The sequence below is a fragment of the Sporothrix schenckii genome, assembly GCF_000961545.1.
Source record: "Sporothrix schenckii 1099-18 chromosome Unknown Cont44, whole genome shotgun sequence".
NCBI lineage: Eukaryota > Fungi > Ascomycota > Sordariomycetes > Ophiostomatales > Ophiostomataceae > Sporothrix > Sporothrix schenckii.
The window spans coordinates 5,654,204-5,673,269 of record NW_015971145.1 but is presented as its reverse complement, the minus strand read 5'-3'; the positions used below and the strand labels follow the sequence as shown (position 1 = coordinate 5,673,269).

The following is a 19,066-nucleotide window of genomic DNA, read 5'->3' as shown; positions in this document are numbered from 1 at the left end:
ACTTTGTTCGTATTCTCAACGGGCAGTGTTTCAGTTGAAAAGTTTTTGTACCGTTTGTGTAATAATCGCTACAGCGGCCTTGTGCTTCAAGAAGATGGAAGAATGGCCACTAAAATATGGAGAAGGGGGGAAGGGGGTTGGTCCATGACCCGGCGTGGATTCTTCCAGCAAGCCAGTGCCACAAAGGTCGAGGAGTCTTGATTCAAAACCATCTGTGTGACTTGACCAGTAATTGTACAGGTAACGGGATAGGGAATAAGGGAGGTGAAAACGGGAATTCGACAGATTAACAAAGGTTATCCAAGGTAGCGGGCTTGTTGCATCAAGTAATGCGAGCAAAAGCGAAGAGTTACGTTACTTTGAATATAGCCTTAGATGCCTGTGGCGAAGGCCAAACGTCGTCGACAAATAAACTGTTTTTTAGACTCGTATGGTTTTTGTTGCAGTGTTCATGTTGTTTAATCACCTCTTTTGTTGGTGCCTGGCTCTCGCTAAAGCAGAATTCATGCTGTCCACCACGGCAAGGCAGCTGTAGGAATTGGGCATATTGACTATTTTCTTCTCGAAAAAAAAAAACAAAAAAACAAACCCGCAAAGCAATTAGACAAAGGAATGGGTTGGAGGGAGATACCGCCGGGACCGATGATGTCGTGTATTATAGCGTCTTCCATTTCTGGCTAGGCAAAGAGATCCCGGCGACCAGAATTAAGCTACAGGATGAGCAGGTGTGTGCAAGATGCGACTGTCTGCCGGATCGATCAAGAGCTTGTACTCCTTCTGCCGTGCACTGTATCACAATTCGCCGGCTCTTTCGCGGCGACTGGATTGGTAACAATGGCATCTGGCAGGTGGCAGCTCTGGTCAAGGCTTAATGACGACGGCAGCGCTTTGCGTCGAGCTCTTGTCGCGTCGTTCGTTGCTAAAAGTCTTTCACAAGGGGTTTGAGGAACACAATTTCAAAAAAATAAAATAAAAAGCAAACAATCCATACGAGAGTTTCTTCCCTGTTTGTTTATTGCCCAGGGGCTTTAAACTGTGTAATCAACATGGGACAGCTACCGAGCCTCCGAATACGGGATGATGTGGCAAACGTCGGCGGGTAGACCTGTCTGTACCACACCCGATAAGCGAATAACGAGGGATCACAAGAAGCGCAAGAGCAATGTCTATGCAACTGCGTGCTTCGTGAGCGGGAGAGTCGGACAGGAGTGACTGACAACGCGTGTTCAGGGACCTCAGCAAAATCGAAAAAAATATGACGAGGAGCAAGCGGACAAACGGAGAACAGGCGACGAGACGGGCCACGAGAATAGTGTCTATCCCCTTTAAGCAATGGCACGAGAAGGGATAGATGAGACTGCCGACACCGGCCTCAGGTCAAGACAAGATATGGCATGACACAGGTGTGTCGTCTTCTTTCATCATTGCACGCAACTTGACCGCTCTCGCGCCTCTTTGGTGTCGGAATGGCAGCTGTGCCTTCGGCAGGCTGGTCCGTCGCAATCTGTCAGTCCCCTTCTTGCTCATGCTCTTGCTTTTGCACCTGCCATCCTCCCCATCCCCGTCTCGTCGTGCTCGACAAGGGAGGGGGGCATGCCGCATGAGAAGATGCTCGTGTTTGTGGTCGTGGTCGTGTTTGTGTTCATGCAGTGCGAGGAGGCTATCCTCTTGTGTAGCCATGTCCGGGCGGTGCCTGCTGTCTACCCTGCTTCACCCCTCTCCTCCCTCCCATATCCCATTGCTTGCCGACGACGTGAGGCAGAGCCGTTTGTTGTTGTTTCGGCTGTTGTGGTGGCAGTTGTGGCTTGTTGTTGTGGCTGAGCTGAATTGGCATTCAGGGGAAGGTTCATGCAAAACGACAACGGCACGTGACACTCCTAAACTGACCAGGCAAAGAATGCTTTGATGACTAAGTCGTGTCGCTGACGCGTTTTGGCCGAAACACCTCGGCGAAAATGAACCAAACAGGGCTTGTTAGGGGCAAAACACAGAAAAGGTAGCATGGCGACCAGGGGCCTTCCTACTTTGTTTACATTACGGCCGTGGCTTCCCAAATTGGAATATCAAAACAAAAACAAAACAGCAAGCCAGAGGGTCGCACTTGCTTTATGTGAGCCCCTCTTTTTCACCGTCCCCGGCCGCTCATTCCCAGTCGTCCCAAATCTGCAACGGCGACACTTCTCACACCATCCCTCGATACTCTCGATACTTTCGACACTCCCGACGCCTTCGACGCCCTCGACAACAGCGGCACCCACCACGCTCTCGACATCGCCGGTCCGCCAGGTTCACAGGACCAGATCCTTGCGTGCCCTGTTTCCTTCGACGTATTGCATTGACGTCCTGTCTCAGCACTCCCCGCGGCCACTGCCCCTCTTTGAGCCGCGAACGACGTGCGAATTTCACAGCCGGTCTTCGACACCCAACCGCGCTCCCGGGGCGCATCCATTCGCTTTCCCCCGTCAGACCGCTCCTCTGTTCATCGCCAAGATGGATTTCGACGACGATATGAGCGACCCGGCGTTTGACATGGACAACGACTCGGAAGACTACTCGCCGGCGCCGGTAGGTGTCACTCCGATCCCCTGGACTGCACGTGCACGTGGGCCATACTGACATTTGCTCACAGAAGGCAAAGGCGCCCGCAAAGAAAGCCGCTGCGACAAAGGCAGCACCAAAGAAACCCACAAAGGCCGCACTGGCAAAGCTGGCGGGGAAGCCGGCCGCGTCAAAGAAGAGAGCGAAACCCACGAGCGACGACGAGGACAATGCCAGCGACGGTGATTTCGGCTCCGGCAGCGTTGGCAACCTGTCGCAGACCCCGCCCAGTGCCAGCAAACAGAAGAAGCCTCCCGCAAAAAAGCCCAAGTCGGCCGGCAAGCCGCTCGCGGAGATTGCCAACGACAGCGTTAGCCACTTTGACGGCGCCGACGATGCGCCCGCACCGTCGCAGCCCACGTCCAACAAGACTGCGTCGGAGATGTACCAGAAACTTACACAGCTCGAACACATTATCAAGCGTCCCGATACCTACATTGGCTCCGTCGAGCATCTCGAGCAGCCCATGTGGGTTTTCAACAAAGAGACGACCCAGATGGAGAAACGCAACGTCTCTTTCGTCCCCGGCCTGTACAAGATCTTTGACGAGATTCTCGTCAACGCTGCCGACAACAAGCAGCGCGATCCTGGCATGACCATGCTCAAGGTCACTGTTAGCCGCGAGTCGGGCGAGATCAGCGTCGAGAACAACGGCAAAGGTATTGCTGTTGAAATGCACCAGGTATGTTTTGCGCACACATCATAGATCAGAGATCAGAGATCAGAGATCAGAGATCAGAGATCAGAGATCAGAGATCAGAGATCAGAGACCATCGGGGCACAATGTACAGTCGCTAATCGCCCTATTTCCCCTGTCTACAGAAGGAGAAGGTGTACATTCCCGAGCTGCTGTTCGGCCACCTCCTGACGGGCTCGAACTACGACGACAACGAGAAGAAGACCGTTGGTGGCAGAAACGGTTACGGTGCCAAGCTATGTAACGTCTTCTCCACCGATTTCACAATCGAGTGCCAGGACTCGACCAACGGCAAGCGCTACAAGCAGTCATGGCACAACAACATGTCTGTCATGGACAAGGCGAAGATCACGTCGAACAAGACCTCCGACTTTGTGCGCGTGACCTTCACGCCCGACTACAAGCGCTTCAACATGCCTGACGGCATCGACGATGACCTGGAGGCCCTCATCTACCGCCGCGTCTACGACATGGCTGGTGTCGTGGACGGTGTCAAGGTGTACCTCAACGGCGAGCACCTCAAGGTCGGCTTCAAGAAGTACTGTGACCTGTACGCCAAGGCCATTGCCAAGGAGCGCGACGAAGAAGTGACGGGTGAGGTGCTGCCCGATACCGCCACCGTTCAGTTCGAGGACACGAAGCTGCACAGGCGTTGGCAAATCGGTTTCACCGTGTCCGACGGCACCTTCCAGCAGGTGTCCTTTGTCAACTCCATTGCCACGACGTCTGGTGGCACACACGTCAACTACATTGCCGACCAGATTTGCACTGCTCTGCTGACGGACCTCAACAAGAAGAAGAAGGGCCACTCTCTCAAGCTGAGCCACATCCGCAACCACATCTTCATTTTTGTCAACTGCTTTATCGACAACCCGGCCTTCAACTCGCAAACGAAGGAGCAGATGACTACGAAAGTCAGCGCCTTTGGCAGCAAATGTGTCCTCTCCGACGCCTTTTTGAAGAAGATCCGCAACTCGGACGCCATCAACAACATCATTCACTTTGCCGAGCGCAAGGCCGACAAGATGATGTCCAAGAGCGATGGCAACAAGCGCTCTCGTATAAGCAACGACAAGCTTGTTGACGCCAACTTGGCAGGCACAAAGCACGGCCACGAGTGCACGCTCATTCTCACAGAGGGTGACTCTGCGCGTGGTTTAGCCGTTGCTGGTCGTGCCGTTCTCGATCCCGACCGCATCGGTGTGTTCCCGCTCCGCGGTAAGCTGCTCAACGTGCGCGATGCGTCAATCGACCAGATCACCAAGAACAAGGAAATTCAGAACATCAAGCAGTTCCTTGGTCTGAAGCACAAGCAGGTCTATACCGACACCAAGGGTCTCCGCTATGGTCACCTCATGATCATGGCCGATCAGGACCACGACGGTAGTCATATCAAGGGCTTGCTCATCAACTTCTTGCAAGTTCAGTTTCCGTCCTTGCTCCTGATTCCGGATTTCTTCCAGGAGTTCATCACGCCCGTTGTCAAAATTTGGCAAGGCCCCAACCCCAAAAAGCCCACGAAGACCAAGGCCTTCTACACGATCCCCGAGTACGACGAGTGGAAGGAGAACCATGCGGCGGAAGTGAAGCGGTGGGACCACAAGTACCTCAAGGGTCTGGGTTCCAGTTCCAACGAGGATGCCCAGGTGTACTTTACCAACCTCGACGCCCATCTGAAGGACTTCAAGGTGATGCAGAGTGACGAGGCGCAGCTTTTCGACCTTGCCTTCTCCAAGAAGAAGGCGGATGCGCGGAAGGAGTGGCTTGGCAACTTTGTGCCTGGCACGTTCTTGGACCAGTCCACGAAGAGCATCACGTACACTGATTTCGTGAACAAAGAGCTCATTCTCTTCAGCATGGCGGACAACATGCGTTCCATCCCGTCTGTCCTCGACGGCTTCAAGCCTGGCCAGCGCAAGGTCATCTACACCTGTTTCAAGAAGAACTACGTCAAGGACCAGAAGGTGTTTGAGCTCGCTGGCACGGTCTCCAAGCTGGCCTCGTACCACCACGGCGACCAGTCGCTGCATCAGACGATTGTCGGCCTGGCGCAAAACTTTGTCGGCTCCAACAATGTCAACTGTCTCGAGCCCAGTGGTAACTTTGGTTCTCGTCTTTCTGGCGGCTCTGATGCTGCCAGCGCTCGTTACATTTTCACGCGCCTGTCTCCCTTTGCCCGCCGTGTCTTTAGCCCGATGGATGAACCTGTCCTGGAGAACAACGTGGATGAGGGCAGCATCATTGAGCCCAAGAACTACGCGCCGATTGTGCCCATGGTTCTCATCAACGGTGCCGACGGCATTGGTACTGGCTGGAGCACGCAGATTCCCAATTACAACCCCGTGGACATTGTCAACAATCTGAAGCGCCGCATGGGCCGCCTTGGTAATGTGGACGGCGAAGAGGCGCCTTTTGAGCCCATGGTTCCCTGGTTCCGCGGCTGGAAGGGTACACCTGAGCAGGACCCGACCCAACCCGGCCGGTTCCGCTTCAACGGCATCGTCTTCCAGGACGACAAGCACCCCAACGAGATCAATGTGACGGAGTTGCCCGTCCGCGTCTGGACTGACGACTTCAAGGCCCGACTGGAAGAGGTCATCCGCGCTGAAAAGTCGCCTTCCTGGATCAAGGACTACAAGGAATTCAACGACCACCGCAATGTGCACTTTATCATCCAGATGGACGACAAGCACATTCGGAGCGCGCTCGACGAGGGCCTCATCGAGCGCTTCAAGCTCTCCAAGACCATCGGTACGACGAACTTGGTCGCGTTCGACACCGAGGGCAAGATCCGCCGCTACGAGAAGGTCGAGGACATCATGGAGGAGTACTACAACTACCGCTTTGGTGTCTACACGCAGCGCAAGGAGCATTGGCTGCGCGTTTACCACATGGAGTATCGGAAGATCCGCAACCAATACCGCTTCATCTCGGAGATTATGGAGGGCAAGCTGGTTGTGTCGAAGAAGAAGAAGGCCGTCATCGTGCAGGAGCTGCGCGAGCGCAAGTACGAGGCCTTCCCCAAGGACAACGGGGACGCCAAGGGGGCCAAGTCCAAGGACGACGAAGACAATGTCGAGGAAGAGGAAGAGGACGAGGATGGTGGTTCTGCTCGCGACTATGACTACCTGCTCTCGATGGCCATTTGGTCGTTCACGCAGGAGCGTCTGGAGCGGCTCAAGAAGCAGATTGATGGCAAGAAGGAGCAGTATGACGAACTCAACTCGAAGAGCGAGAAGGATTTGTGGTGCGCGGATCTCGACGAGTTCATCAAGGAGTGGGAGAACCAGCTGTTGCTTGACAGCGATGTCCAGACCAGCATCCGCCGCATGGGCCGCCGTGCGTCCAAGAAGATTGGTGCTGGCGGTGGCCGTGGCCGCAAGGTCAAGGACGAGGACGACTACGTGGAGAAGAAGCCTGCACGTGCGCCCAAGGTGTCGGCCGCGATGAAGGCGCTCAATGCGGCCAAGCCAGTGGAGAAGACGTCCGAGCGGTTTGCGGAGATGTTCTCGGCGAAGCCCAAGACCAAGCCCGCCAGCCAGAAGCTGGGTGCCGACGGCGCCGAGGACGATTTCTCCGACGACGACTTTGCTGCCCTGGCCAAGCCCAAGAAGTCCAAGACAGCAGCCGCCCCCATTGCAGCTGCTGACCGCGTCGTCGACCTGAGCGACGACGACGAAATGGACGAGGTGATCCCGACCATTGCGAGTGCGGTTGCTGGCGGCCGCACCAAACGGGCGGCGGCGACCAAGGCCAAGACGTGGACGCTCGACTCGGAATCCGACATGGACGAGGACGACAACGACGACGAGATGCTTGGCGATGTCGGGTCCATGGTCAAGGGCATCGGCGGTTCCGAGGCAAAGACGTCCGGCTCATCGGCCAATGGCCGGCTGAGCCTGTTTGCCATGTCGCGGCCGGAGACGAGCCAGGGCGACAGCAGTGGTAGCGGTTCCTCGGTGCTGCCCAAGACCGTCCGCGCCAAGCCGTCGACCAAGTCGTTTGACTTTGACAGCCACGACGATACCAACTACGAGGCCCTTGCCCTGTCGTCGCCGCGCAAGTCCACCAAGGGCGACGACGACATCAAGTCGGAAGACGACGATGACGACGACGATGCGCGGCCGAGCAACGCGACTGCGCTGAGCACAGGATCGACGCTCGCCAAGAAAGGCCGCGGCCGTCCTGGCGGCGGCGGCGGCGCCAAGGCCAAGGCCAAGGAGGAGCCCAAGACCAAGAGCGCATCGGCCTCGACGCAGCTGTCGCCGGCGGCCAAGGCGTACGCCACCAAGAAGGCGCAAGCGAGAGCGGCTCTGTTTGACAGCGACGACAGCATGGACGATATGGAGGCGGCCCCTGCCCCGCGCAAGCCTGCGGGCAAGGCCGCCGCGTCCAAGGCATCAACGGCTGCCAAACCAGCAGCCAAACCGGCCGCCAAGGCAGCCACAAAGGCTGCCCCTAAGCGCTCGGCACGGGCGGCCACAGCCACCAAGAAGAAGCCAGTGTATGTGGACGATGACGACGACGAGGACGACGTGAAGGACGAGGACGACGAGTTTGCAATGGATTTCGATTAGACGGGGCGTAGTCTTTCTGTTTTCCCTTTGCAAGTGTTGCAGGTGTCTTGATGCATGTTTTGCGCCTTTCTGCCTTATTCTGCACTGCTTTTGTTTCTCTTCTTTCGCACACATTTTTCTTCAGTTGTATTTTACGGCGCGATATATATGCTTGTATTTTTCGGTTTCGGCCATTGGTGGGAATGGGCTTTGAAATGGGACACTGTTTGCTCTGGACTGATGTGCTCTTTTTGATTTGTGGCTATCAACTTGTACAAACTGCAGCCGCGTTTATGCGTTGCTACCAACACAATATTGCACTTGACTTTTGCAATGCTATACAAGGCCGTGAAGCGACTCCCTTGAGTGGGTAGCGGCCCGGCATTCGGTGTTTATTTTGTCTGTTTCTCTCTCCCAAATCGCATATATCTCGCAAGTATGTTGTATTGACGCAGAACGAAAGCAAAACGTAGCATTGGAATGGTCAGAAAATGTCACAGGCCATATGCGATCGCTGGCTGCACTGTTGCCTTTGTAAGCCTGTTTGCAGCGCCGGCACCACAACACAACGGGCAAAGCCCAACACAATGGGTCCTATAGTCTAGCGGTTAGGACATTGGATTCTGATCTCGTCGCAGAACACCTTCCAGTAGCCCCGGTTCGATTCCGGGTAGGACCTTGATTTTTGCCTTTTTTGTCTTTTTTTGTCTTTTTGTCTTTCTTTTCTTTTCTTTTCTTTTCTTTTCTTTTCTTTTCTTTTCTTTTCTTTTCTTTTCTTTTCTTTTCTTTTCTTTTCTTCTCTTCTCTTTCTCTCTTTCTTTTTTTTTTTTTTTTTTTTAAAGTTTTCTCTTTATGGCTCTCCATTCAGGCCACCTACCGACCCCCCCAGCACCACCCCTGCACGATGCCCATTTCTCATCAATGTCTCTGCCGCAATGAGTGACAAGTACTCTCTGCTTTGGCCGAGAAAAGCAAAGTTGCGGTGTGATAAGGCCCGCCAAAAGTGAGACCACAAAATAAATTGATCCGTTGAAGGGTGGCCAGTAGATTTTGTTGGCCCCTGTCCAGAATTTATCGTTTTGCTCTTGCAGGGGCTTGACCCCGACAAGGCTGAGCAACGAGGGCGGGAAGCAAGGAGACAAAACAAAAAAAATACAACATACATGCCCAATATTGAACCATGTGTGAACTAGGCTTTTTTGGGTTTGATTTTGGACAGGCCAGACCCAACAGCCACCAGTCGCCATCGTCACCACGGGACAAAATCGGATGCGAAAAAGAAAATCAAATCAAATTCGACAGGGAGATACGACAATGATGAAAAGCGAGAAAACAAAAATTCAAAAATCCAAATGAGATGCTAAAAGGCCAAGACAAAAGAAGTGAGCGCGCGGGTATTCAGTTGCGTACAATGCCAATGTTTTCCCGAGTGCACCCCCAAAATCAGATAAAATTTCCTGCGCCCCGCTTCGCTTCTCTTTCTTCGTATCCTTCCAAATATGCCAGCAGTTTTTGGTTCCAGATTGTTCCCTCCTTGCACTATCGTCCATCCAAGATAGCACCTCAAAAACAAATGCCCTTTGCTTTTGTTGTCGTTGTCGATGTCCTTCGGACTGGTAGGGTGATGCAATGCAGTGTGACAGATCGAGTTGTTCGGATTGCAGTGTTGTATCCGTGACTCTGCCTCACAAATTCACCTTTCCGTCCTGTTTTCGTCTTGTATGCTCTTTTTTGTTCCCCTCCCCTCATTCGTCACAGATATCATCTAAACAGAGTCGTTACACATTATAAAAACATTACGGAAGCGCTGACATAATCCCAAGCCGAACAAAACCGGTCTGTTGGTGGAGGCCCAAAAAAAATCAAGTCGTGGCATGCTGTTCGTGCTGTGACCACTTTCAGTTGGTTTTTCATGACATGGTAACGCTGGATGTTGGTGCAGCTAGAGACGGGTAATAGCCGTTGGAGCTCGATTTGCCTTCGTAACGGCCGCAGCGGTTTGGGTAAAAGTTCTCGCCCGGGTAGAACGTATTATGTCCATGGTGAGAACCGTCGTTCTTTGCCCTTGTTGCATCCATCGCACTCGTGCTCAAGTGAGGGAGCGCTGTCTCGTGGTCGCCTCGCTGATGCGAGTGAGAGAACAGATCCACCGGGTGCCGCGCGTCGTGCGTACTATCGCAGATGGGCGTCGGGAAGTACTGGTATTCCTTCGGCTCCGCGATGCTTTTCACCTCGTCGGCCGTCATGACTGGATGGTCAATATCGACGTCGTGCTGTGACTGCTGCTGATGGTGCCGTGATGCACCACCGTAGTGACCAGACCGCGGGTCGTACGAGCTGCCGTAGGCTGCGGGAAGAAGAGTCGACCCGGTCGAGCCAAAGTCGGATCCCATCACCTGCGAGCCACCGTAGCCCAGGCTACCAGCAGAACCGCCAGGGCCGCTACTGGTACTGCCGCGCCGTTCGGCCTGATAGTGGCCCGGTGACCGACCTCGTACAATCATTTTGGCTGACTTGCGGTGTGCAATCTTGACGGTACGCCACTCACTACTTCCTGGTGCGCCTACCTCCGCCCAAAGTTCGACAAGGAGGTGGTAGTACTGCTGCGCGGCACGGCGCTTCCCATTGTTGGCTGTTGCTTGCTTGAACTGGATCCGCTCAAACGTGTGCTCTGTCGGGTGTCCGGCTTGTGGCGGGCCATAGCTATGATCGTACCGGCCACCCACGGACATACCACCGTCTGCGCTGTACATACCCATGTTGTGATGTGCTGGCTGGGGCGGCTTCGGGAGGAGATGCACCTTCTCAGGGCGCGCAGTGGGCCCCTTGTCTCTCTTTGGGGTGTGCTGGACCAACTCAATGACATGGTTGTCATTGTCGGACACGACGGCTGAGATGCTTATGGAAAACCCGTGAATTATGTTTCTTGTGCCGTCGGTCTGCAAAAATGCCAAGCCCGACGCCGGGTAATGTGGCGAAACGGCAAATGAACATATGCAAGAGAAGTAGTTGCGCCGGTAGCATGTCCACTCTTTGTCGGCCAGGAAAAACCCTTTGTCAATGGTACCGTTGATCTCCAGCTTGACGGGTTGACCGGCTCCAGGACCATCCACATACTGAAGGCTGCCAAACGACGTCGTTTCCATCAGCGGTGGGATTTGAGGCTTGCCCCCAAAGGTACCGGTATCCATCTTGTATGGTGCCGTATAGGTCTGATTGGGGCTGGGCGTTGGCGAGAGGGGATGGTGACGGTGACTTCCCGGGAACGAGGGCGACCGAGTGGAGTGGTCTGTAGCCCGTCTAAAGGACGGTGTCGCAGTCGAGTACAGGTCCCGTGTGGAAATCTGGGCAGCTGGATGTGGCAATTGTGCTCGGTGGGCATGTCCCAAACCAGACGATGGATTGTTGTTTCTGGTATCACGCAGTGTCAGTGACATGGTCAAACTCGTGGCTAAATAGAAACGAAGCCACTAGAACAACATAGAGAAGTGCTGATTGAAGCAGGGGCAAAGAGTAGCATGAGGCGGAGGGAATATAAGTGAAGATAAAGGAAATAAAAGTCAGGTGAGCAGGGCCTTAGGAAAGGTAACGGCAGAACTCACGCGGTGCCAAGCCGTGTGCGGACGTCTAGACTCGAAAAGATATGCGGCGAAGCAGACGGTGGGTAAAAGGAGCCGTTGTTGTCGCCCTGGTACGTGGTGGCCTGGCTGAAAACCGACGGCTGGCTGGGGGAATATAGACTTATGACTCCCGTCGACTGCGTCGAGCTGTCGAGGTTCAGTGTGGAAGTATTGGACTCTTGACTGTATCTAGACGGTTGGTGCCTCGTCAGTAGAAGAGATATGAATGAAGGGCCTGTCCTACAAAAACAAGATATAACTAGAACGCCAGGAGTGGGGAAAGTGAAAGGAAATCCGAGAGAAACAAAACAGACGAGTAGACAGGTCCTCGCAAGCGTCGCTAACGCTGTGCGCATTTGTCTACGCCGCACAACAATTCCGAGAGTGCGACCGAGTTTCTTTGTGAGACAGACAACGGGCGCTGTGATACACAGCCGGTGGAGGTAATGCATTCGAGCGAACTGCTGTTCACACAGACTGTAGGTGTACCGCATGAGTCGGGCAAACGCGCAGTCCACAGAGGTAAAACCCAGACAGGACTGGTTGAACATGCAGCCACTGCCGTGACGCACGGGTGCTTTCGTAGGGGTGCGAGGAAGAGGTGGAAAGGGCAGAGAAGAGAGCGCGATAGATCAAGATGCGGTAAGGGAAAAAACGAAAGAAACAAATTCCGGAAGAGAAAAAATCAACGAGAAAAAAAGGTATTATGTATGCTTTGCTGGTAAGGGGGAGGTGAGGGGCTCTTCCTTTCATTCCTTGCATATCCTCTTCTTTCCTTTTTCCAGTCCACCCAGCAGCACATCGTTGCTGTGCTTCCTTCTAGAAGACAAGAGAAGAAATGACGGGTGCATGGCGTGAAAAACCGACAGGAAAACAGAACGGAAATATCTCAGGGGTATGTAGGTACTGGGGGTGCAGCACAGCAAGTACAAAAAGGCAAGGATATGATGTGTGTGGAACAAGTGAAACAAATTTCGGAGAATAAAAAGGTATCGAGCCCGAGATTTGACAACATGTTCGTTAACAGTAAATAGGGAAAACAAGATCAAACGGTCAAAACCGCGCTAGTAGGTGAAAGCAGGTGTGCAGGTGGCAATGGCCTTGGGGGCCAAAACTTAAGACCGAAAAAGCAAGCTTACCGGATATCAGCCTGGGCTGGTATCTCGAGGTAGTCCAGCCCTGAACAAGAGGGCGACGGCTGGTTAAAGTCCTGCTGCGTATTTGATTTCGGTCAGATGTGTCCTTGTGACGAGTTTGTCTATAAGTTCGATTTTCCATAGGGAGCCTAGGCGCAGGTAATGTGCATAACGGGTTGAGAGTGAAATATATATGTGCGAAAGTGTGCTAATGGAGGCTGAAAGGAATGATGCGAAACGTAAGAGTGTAATGAGACGGGAAACAAGATGCTGGTGAAAAGAGTGCAAATGTTTAGATCAAAGGCAATGTCCGTGGTGTTGTCGTCTGCCGTATTGTGTCGATGATGGTTGGACCCCAAAGGCAAGATCTAGGCCCGAGTTGCTAGAAGATGGCGATGACCTGGACGTAATAGGAGGGCCCAGTTATGGTGGACGCGAAGAAGGCCACAACGAAACCTGGTAGAACTCAAAGGGCATCGTTAGCTATATTTAAGATTTTAGAGATAAATTTCTTTTGTGGGAGGCTCAATCTTATAATCAAGAGCACTCGACAGGGGAGCATATGGTGAAATGTGCAATTGTGGTCCGGGTAGCAAACGGACGATAGAAATGGTGATGGGTGCGGAAGGGGGCTGGGAGTGTGCATTGTGGTGCAGAAATTGACAGAAGAAGAGGCAAACAGTACCCGACTCGGGAGCCAGCGCAGCAGCAATAATGAGAAAATGAATGGGACGCGACGCGAAGAGGAGCGAGAGAGTCAAACGCGAATGAAATGGAAAGGAAAAAAAAAGTGCAAATAGTGCAGTCACTGCAATCTGTGACCTAGGAATATGATATCTGAAGGCACATAGCAGTCCTGGCCTTTTCGTACCGCTTCGCAAAAAATACAATGGACTACTTAGCAGGGGCAAGAAAAATACATGTTTCCACAAAGGTGTGGCCGCAAGTTGCCCGTATGCAGGAGAGACAGTTGGCAGTGGATCAGAGGGTGTGGTGGCCCTGCACTTCATATTCGTGCTGCTGCAAGGTCGTCGGTGGGCACAACTTTGTCACGTCGTACAGACCGGCACCCACGCAGAAGCAGTACGTGCGGGCTCGTGTCGCCAGCAATCTTGACGCATCCCTGTCCCGACCACTGGCCGCTGACGACAGGCTGCGGCCTAAGATTGGGTGCTGGTAGGGTGTGGATGAAGAATTGGGCGTTGAACAAGAGGGGGTAGAGGAAAGGAAGAAACGGAAAGAACCAAGGTGTGAATGTGATTTAGGAATATCAGACTCTGACCGTATGGACAGGGCTAGCTCGTTTTGACTCTTGACTTCTCAAAATCCAGGGGAAGAGACGCTTAAAAAAGCTGAACTTTGAGAGCCTCTCGTGTGTGTAGGCAGGCTGCAGCCGCAAACCTGCGCGAGGTGGCAGACGCCTCTCTTTGCCCGAGTCCTCTGAATTTCGCACTGACCAAGGCTACCTCGAACCTTACACCCATACCCAGTGCCGACGAATGGCTAATGGGTAGGAAAGCTCGAGTGTAACGCGGGTCGAGACGGAAACAGTCAAGAGACGCTGTGCCTTGGAGGCTGCAGATGTGTCTGCGGTATTGCAGGGAAAATTTGTGCTGGCACGAACGACTGCGACGGCCAAAATGAAAGCTTTTGAACAACGCCGGAATACAACGTCGAACAAAATATCAGACGCAAAAAGGCCACATAAATCAAGAAACGTGGAAGGGTGTAGGAGTGAGGTTGATAGGACCAAAAACAAAAGTACGAGACTCACCTCTTAACGGTATTCTTTCTTGCCACAATCCATGGCGCGACAAGGACGTTCAGGGTCGTTCAGGGTCGACCCCCTTCTCAACAAACATAGGAGAGCATTGGCAGGTAGGCCGTTGTTGTTCGTTTGCTTGGAGGGACGCTGCTACCGATGTGCCTCATAAACACTGCTCCAACTTTGCTGTTTTTTCGTGCCGCGCGTGGACTTTTCTAACGCGTTGTGTATCGTGGGATTTGTTTGAAGCGTGGAACGGTTGCGAAACCCCAATTGACATGTACCCGGGACTTGAAAAATAGGTTGATTGGCGAGATCTGAGAGCGAGCCAGAGGGTGGACAGTGTGACACGGAGGGAAAAGGAATGTGGTGTGGGCGGTGCCAGGTTTGGAAGTGTTCGTGGGAAGTGATGACAAGAAAAAGAAGGAAAGAGAAGGGGAAAGCAGTAGGTGACAAAATGAGATTGTAGCGAAGAAAAAACGACGATCAGATAGGCGCATGGTGCCGTCGTAAGAAGGCTGAAAGCTAGGCGGAGACGACGGTGGCACAACGGGTTGTGGACTCTGGCTTTGTGTAGCGGGGAAGGTTTTGTGTACTTACCTTTGGGAGTTGTTGATTCATAACAGTTTTTTCGTGCTATCTACTGGTGGTAGCTAGCTTCACTGTTCGGGTGTCTCTGGTGCAGAATCCCTGTTAAGGAGGGGCGGAGGGGTCGAATGCACGTCGTTGGCGTGCCTGTCAAGGTAGTCGACGGCTTGGTGTCGGCTGTGCTGGCTGTGTGGTTGGTTGAACCGCCAGCAGCGGCAGATGGAGCTTGTTTGGCCGTTTGCCCTGGAGGTTGTAATACGGAGTATGGAAAGAGGCGTATGGGTCAGACGGGTAAGTTGTGGGCCGTCCTTTTGCCTCTAGATCTGCTTTTAGACGCCCCGCTCCACAATGAACGCTTGACGTTGTTGACGTTGTTTCGTTGGGGTGTTTGCTAGGTCCCATGTAGTTGTGTGAAATGTGGTGAAGCGACAAGGTACCAGCAGCCACAAATGGCCTTGCTCGATGATGGCAGTAAAAACCAAAGCACAAATGACAGATATGTCGAAAAATCGAAAAATCGTGAAAGCAACAACGTCGACAAGCAGAGGAGATGAAGCTGTCCAGTAGAGTGGTGGACAGTGTACGCAGACTGGCTAGCCGCGCCCCTGTTCAGAATGCCGAGTGAATGAATGCTCGTAAGTCGCTTGCCGCGGCCGGTTTGGTTTCCGCTTTTGGAGGGAAAACAGGGACCACTATCTTGATGTGGTGGACTCACAGCCCTTACAGTCTGTCAGCAGCACGAAGAATAAAACAGAGAGAACCGACCCCTGTCGCACACGGGTTGGATTTGCCGCTCATGCGCTTAGCCAAAGGAGGAAAGCCCTCACCTCTTCTCAACGGCCACCGTTTCTCGACGTGTGACAGGTACAAATGGCTCGTTTGTCGGTTGGCTTGAATTTTCTTTTTTCTTCTTCTTTTCTCTTCTTTTCTTTTTCGTTTTGAAATCGGTTTTTTTTTGTCGTCTTGACTCCCTTTGCCTCTGTTGCTTCGGGGAGTTTCTCTGAGGACAATTTTTGCTCGGTTTTGTTGTCAACTGTTGTCCTTGGCGGCGGTCATCAGCACACTAGGGGCACATGTGGGCACCGTTCCGTAACGTCGGGTGGTATTGAGTTTGCTTGTCACCGGTCCTGTTCAAACCCCCACTCGCTGCGCGTCAGTTGAGTGCCGTTTCGCTCATTCCACTTCTTTTCCTTTCCCCTTCCCAATTGAGCCAACGACAGCACACTGGCCGCATAAGACCAGGCCCGCTGCGGAAAACAGAACAGGAAAAATACGAAGAAAAAAAAACGCGTCTCGTAAGTATGCAAAACAAGACAGCTTTGCCTGTGGGTTGCATGGATGGCAGAAGGCTTTCTGGCAAATGAGGATTGAGGAAGGAGAGATGCGATATGTTGTGTAGGTCGCTGCTGTTGAAGGTTTGAATGGAGCCAACGCCAATAGGACTCGAACGCCAGAGGCACACAGAACGACAAGAAAGGGGTCTGCCAGGCGCAGTGGAACGTGCACAAATGAGAGCCAGATGCACGCAGGACCTGTGGCCTAGCAAGGCGGACGCGATGTCGGGGCCACAGATTCAGAGGAGTGTCGAGAGTCCGACGTGTTGCTGTTTATGACACGATTTCGCCTTTTTCGGTCGCTTTTGAAGCTCAAGGGATGTTCGTTGACAAGAGACTAACCTGCTGTCCAATGGCCGCGTCCATACGTGTTCAATTGAAATCGATCACGTACGTATCTCGTGGTAGTGCGTTGGGTACTATGCCGTTCGTTGCTGGCGAGGCTCTTTTTTGGCGACTGGCAGGGAGTTCCGCAGAATTGTATGCGATGAAGCCTTCTTCTAGCTTGGATAGTGGCCTGCGTCCACCTTGGCTTGTGGGTGGGATGAAATGGAATATGTGACAAGTGAGAAAAGATTGGATGGGACGATGGCAAAATGGGACGACATGAGAGTGTGCAAAAGAGATGACGCGAGAGGAAAGGGGGCAGTGGATCATGGCGTCAAGGACTTGATGGCTACCCTCTGATATAGGAAGGAGAGACTCATATGTCGCAAAATAGGAAAGAACGAGGGACCAAACGTAAACAAACCCAGACCGGCGGCGCTCCTTCCCTCCCAACCATGAGAACTTACTCGTTCCTTCCGAAAATGGCAAGATGTCAATTCCGATGGTGCGTTTTGTTACGTCTTTCCTGATTTTGGTTGATTTTGACGTCGCTTTTTCTGCGAGGCAAGTGCGAAGCAGGCGGAAGTTATTGAGATATGTATCGAAGCTTCTGGCGAAGGACTGTCGATACGAAGAGCGAGATTTCCGTCAAGGATGGTGCAGTTCCGTCAAGAGTCGAGGTGTAGCGAGAAGCGACGGGAACGGAGAATCGAACTTGGGATGTTTGAGCAAGATGAAGAGCGAAAGGTAGATGAAGGGAGTGAGTGGTATGGGTAAGCCGAAGGAGAAAAGAAGAGGAAAAAAGACGATGGCCCCGGTCTCTATATACCTGAAGTCTTGAGCGGAGGAAGGAGGGGGGGGGGGGAGGAGGAGCGTGGACGTGGCTTGGCCCATATCCCTTTTGCCCTTTGCCTTGCCCTGCTTTATTCCAAGTTATTTTATTTTTGGGAAATGTAAGCCGGGAAGCAGGAGCTGCGAACAAGCACAAGGAAGAAGGCGAGGGTGAGTGGACAGTGGAGGAAGACAGAGAAGAGTTATTGGCCCGGTCAGAATCCAGAGCGCAAAGTCTAAGAGCTCAGCACGGATCAAGGGGGGGGGGGGGGTGTGGAGGAGGAGAAGAGGGAGAAGGAGGAGCAGGAGGCGCAGAAGGCGGAGATTGAAGAAAAGGATTGAGCAATGTATCTCTCACGAGGTATATGGCAAGACGACCGAGACGAAAGGAGAAGAAAGACGGAAAGAAACAAAGAGGAAAGGGCTCATTATCCAGATGGCCCAGGAAGCTCTACAGGTGAGATCAACGGAGGCAAAGAGGCCTCTATGAAGAGAAAAGGTTGAGCCATGCCAGCCAGGCACCAGACCGGCAGTTGTAGAGTGCCTGGTGGATGGATACTGTATACAGAGGTTGTGGATGGGAAGGGGATGAGTGGACGAGCAAGACCTGTAGCAGCGTGGCCAGAGACGTATTTCAGCAGTGAGAGGATAGGGAGAGGTTAAACGATGATCAGGTGAGGAGGGGAGACCAATAGAACATCCGAAGAAGACATCTGGAAGGGAACATCTGAACAAGTACATACTATAGAAGGGATATGGGAGACAGTGGCGAGCGTGGAGGACAGGAAGTAGGGAGGGTGGAAGTGCTCGAGAGGGTCCACATTCTCTGTCCATCGACCCAATGAGTTTGATTGATTTTTGTATTATTCTTTGACCTTCCTCCTTCTACTCTGATGTCTTTCTGGCCAACTGTGAGGACTTGAGGTCGTGCAAACTCTGGCTAACTGAGACAGCATAGATGTGCGAAGAGCGGCGAATGGAGCTGCGCTGTCTTCAATTTGAGGAGCATGAGCAGAAAGGGAGCATCATAGATTTATTTGTTTCCTTTTTATGGAAAAGGAATATATGTAAAAATACATTGAGACAGAAAGCGTACGTTCAAAGCCGCCTCCGCTGTTTGTCTCTTTGCTTTCCACCAGCATGTGCTTCATATGTTGGTAGGACTTGTCTCTTGTTAGTATTGATCCTATCACTCTGAGATCAGAAAGCTACAAAGTGATCTTTGCATCGTTAGTCACTAGTCAAAGGTCACAGAATCTGCCATACGGCCTATTAAGGACATGGCTGCAGTGCAGCTAGCTTGAGGTCCTGTGTCCGTCGAGCAATCACACCACATAATTTCAAAGCTGGAGAAACTTCAACAGCCACCTTATATTTCAGCTGGTGTCGATGTGGCCTGTAAGGTTTGCCGGGGGTTAAAATTGCTGTTTAGCAAAGAGAGGACACTCAGACACGACCACAATTCAATATCACAGAACAAAGTCGTGATAAGCCACGTGCACTATAGCAAGGCAATAAAATGGTTGGACATGTACGTCTACACCAATGCCAATATATGTCTTTGTTTAACAGCCAGCAGAAGTGAAAATCAAATAATACTACTGAACTTACGTG

At 52.5% G+C, this 19,066-nt stretch overlaps 2 protein-coding genes and 1 non-coding gene across 3 annotated transcripts; 2 read left to right on the top strand and 1 right to left on the bottom strand.

The window, feature by feature from the left end:
- Positions 1-2,490: 2,490 nt before the first annotated feature.
- Positions 2,491-7,872, top strand: SPSK_08285 (DNA topoisomerase II; the record flags this gene model as incomplete). Its single annotated transcript, XM_016734889.1, has 3 exons — positions 2,491-2,565; positions 2,630-3,280; positions 3,421-7,872. 3 exons carry the CDS (start codon positions 2,491-2,493, stop codon positions 7,870-7,872), a joined length of 5,178 nt encoding a protein of 1,725 aa, XP_016588507.1.
- A 569-nt stretch (positions 7,873-8,441) lies between these two features.
- Positions 8,442-8,530, top strand: SPSK_11262. Its single transcript has one exon. It is a non-coding gene; the product is annotated as a tRNA-Gln (tRNA).
- Positions 8,531-9,761: 1,231 nt separating this feature from the next.
- On the bottom strand, positions 9,762-11,288 carry SPSK_09140 (NDT80 protein; the record flags this gene model as incomplete). Its single annotated transcript, XM_016735719.1, has 1 exon — positions 9,762-11,288. The coding sequence occupies one exon, from the start codon at positions 11,286-11,288 to the stop codon at positions 9,762-9,764; it is 1,527 nt and encodes a 508-aa protein (XP_016588506.1).
- Between the last annotated feature and the right edge of the window lie 7,778 nt (positions 11,289-19,066).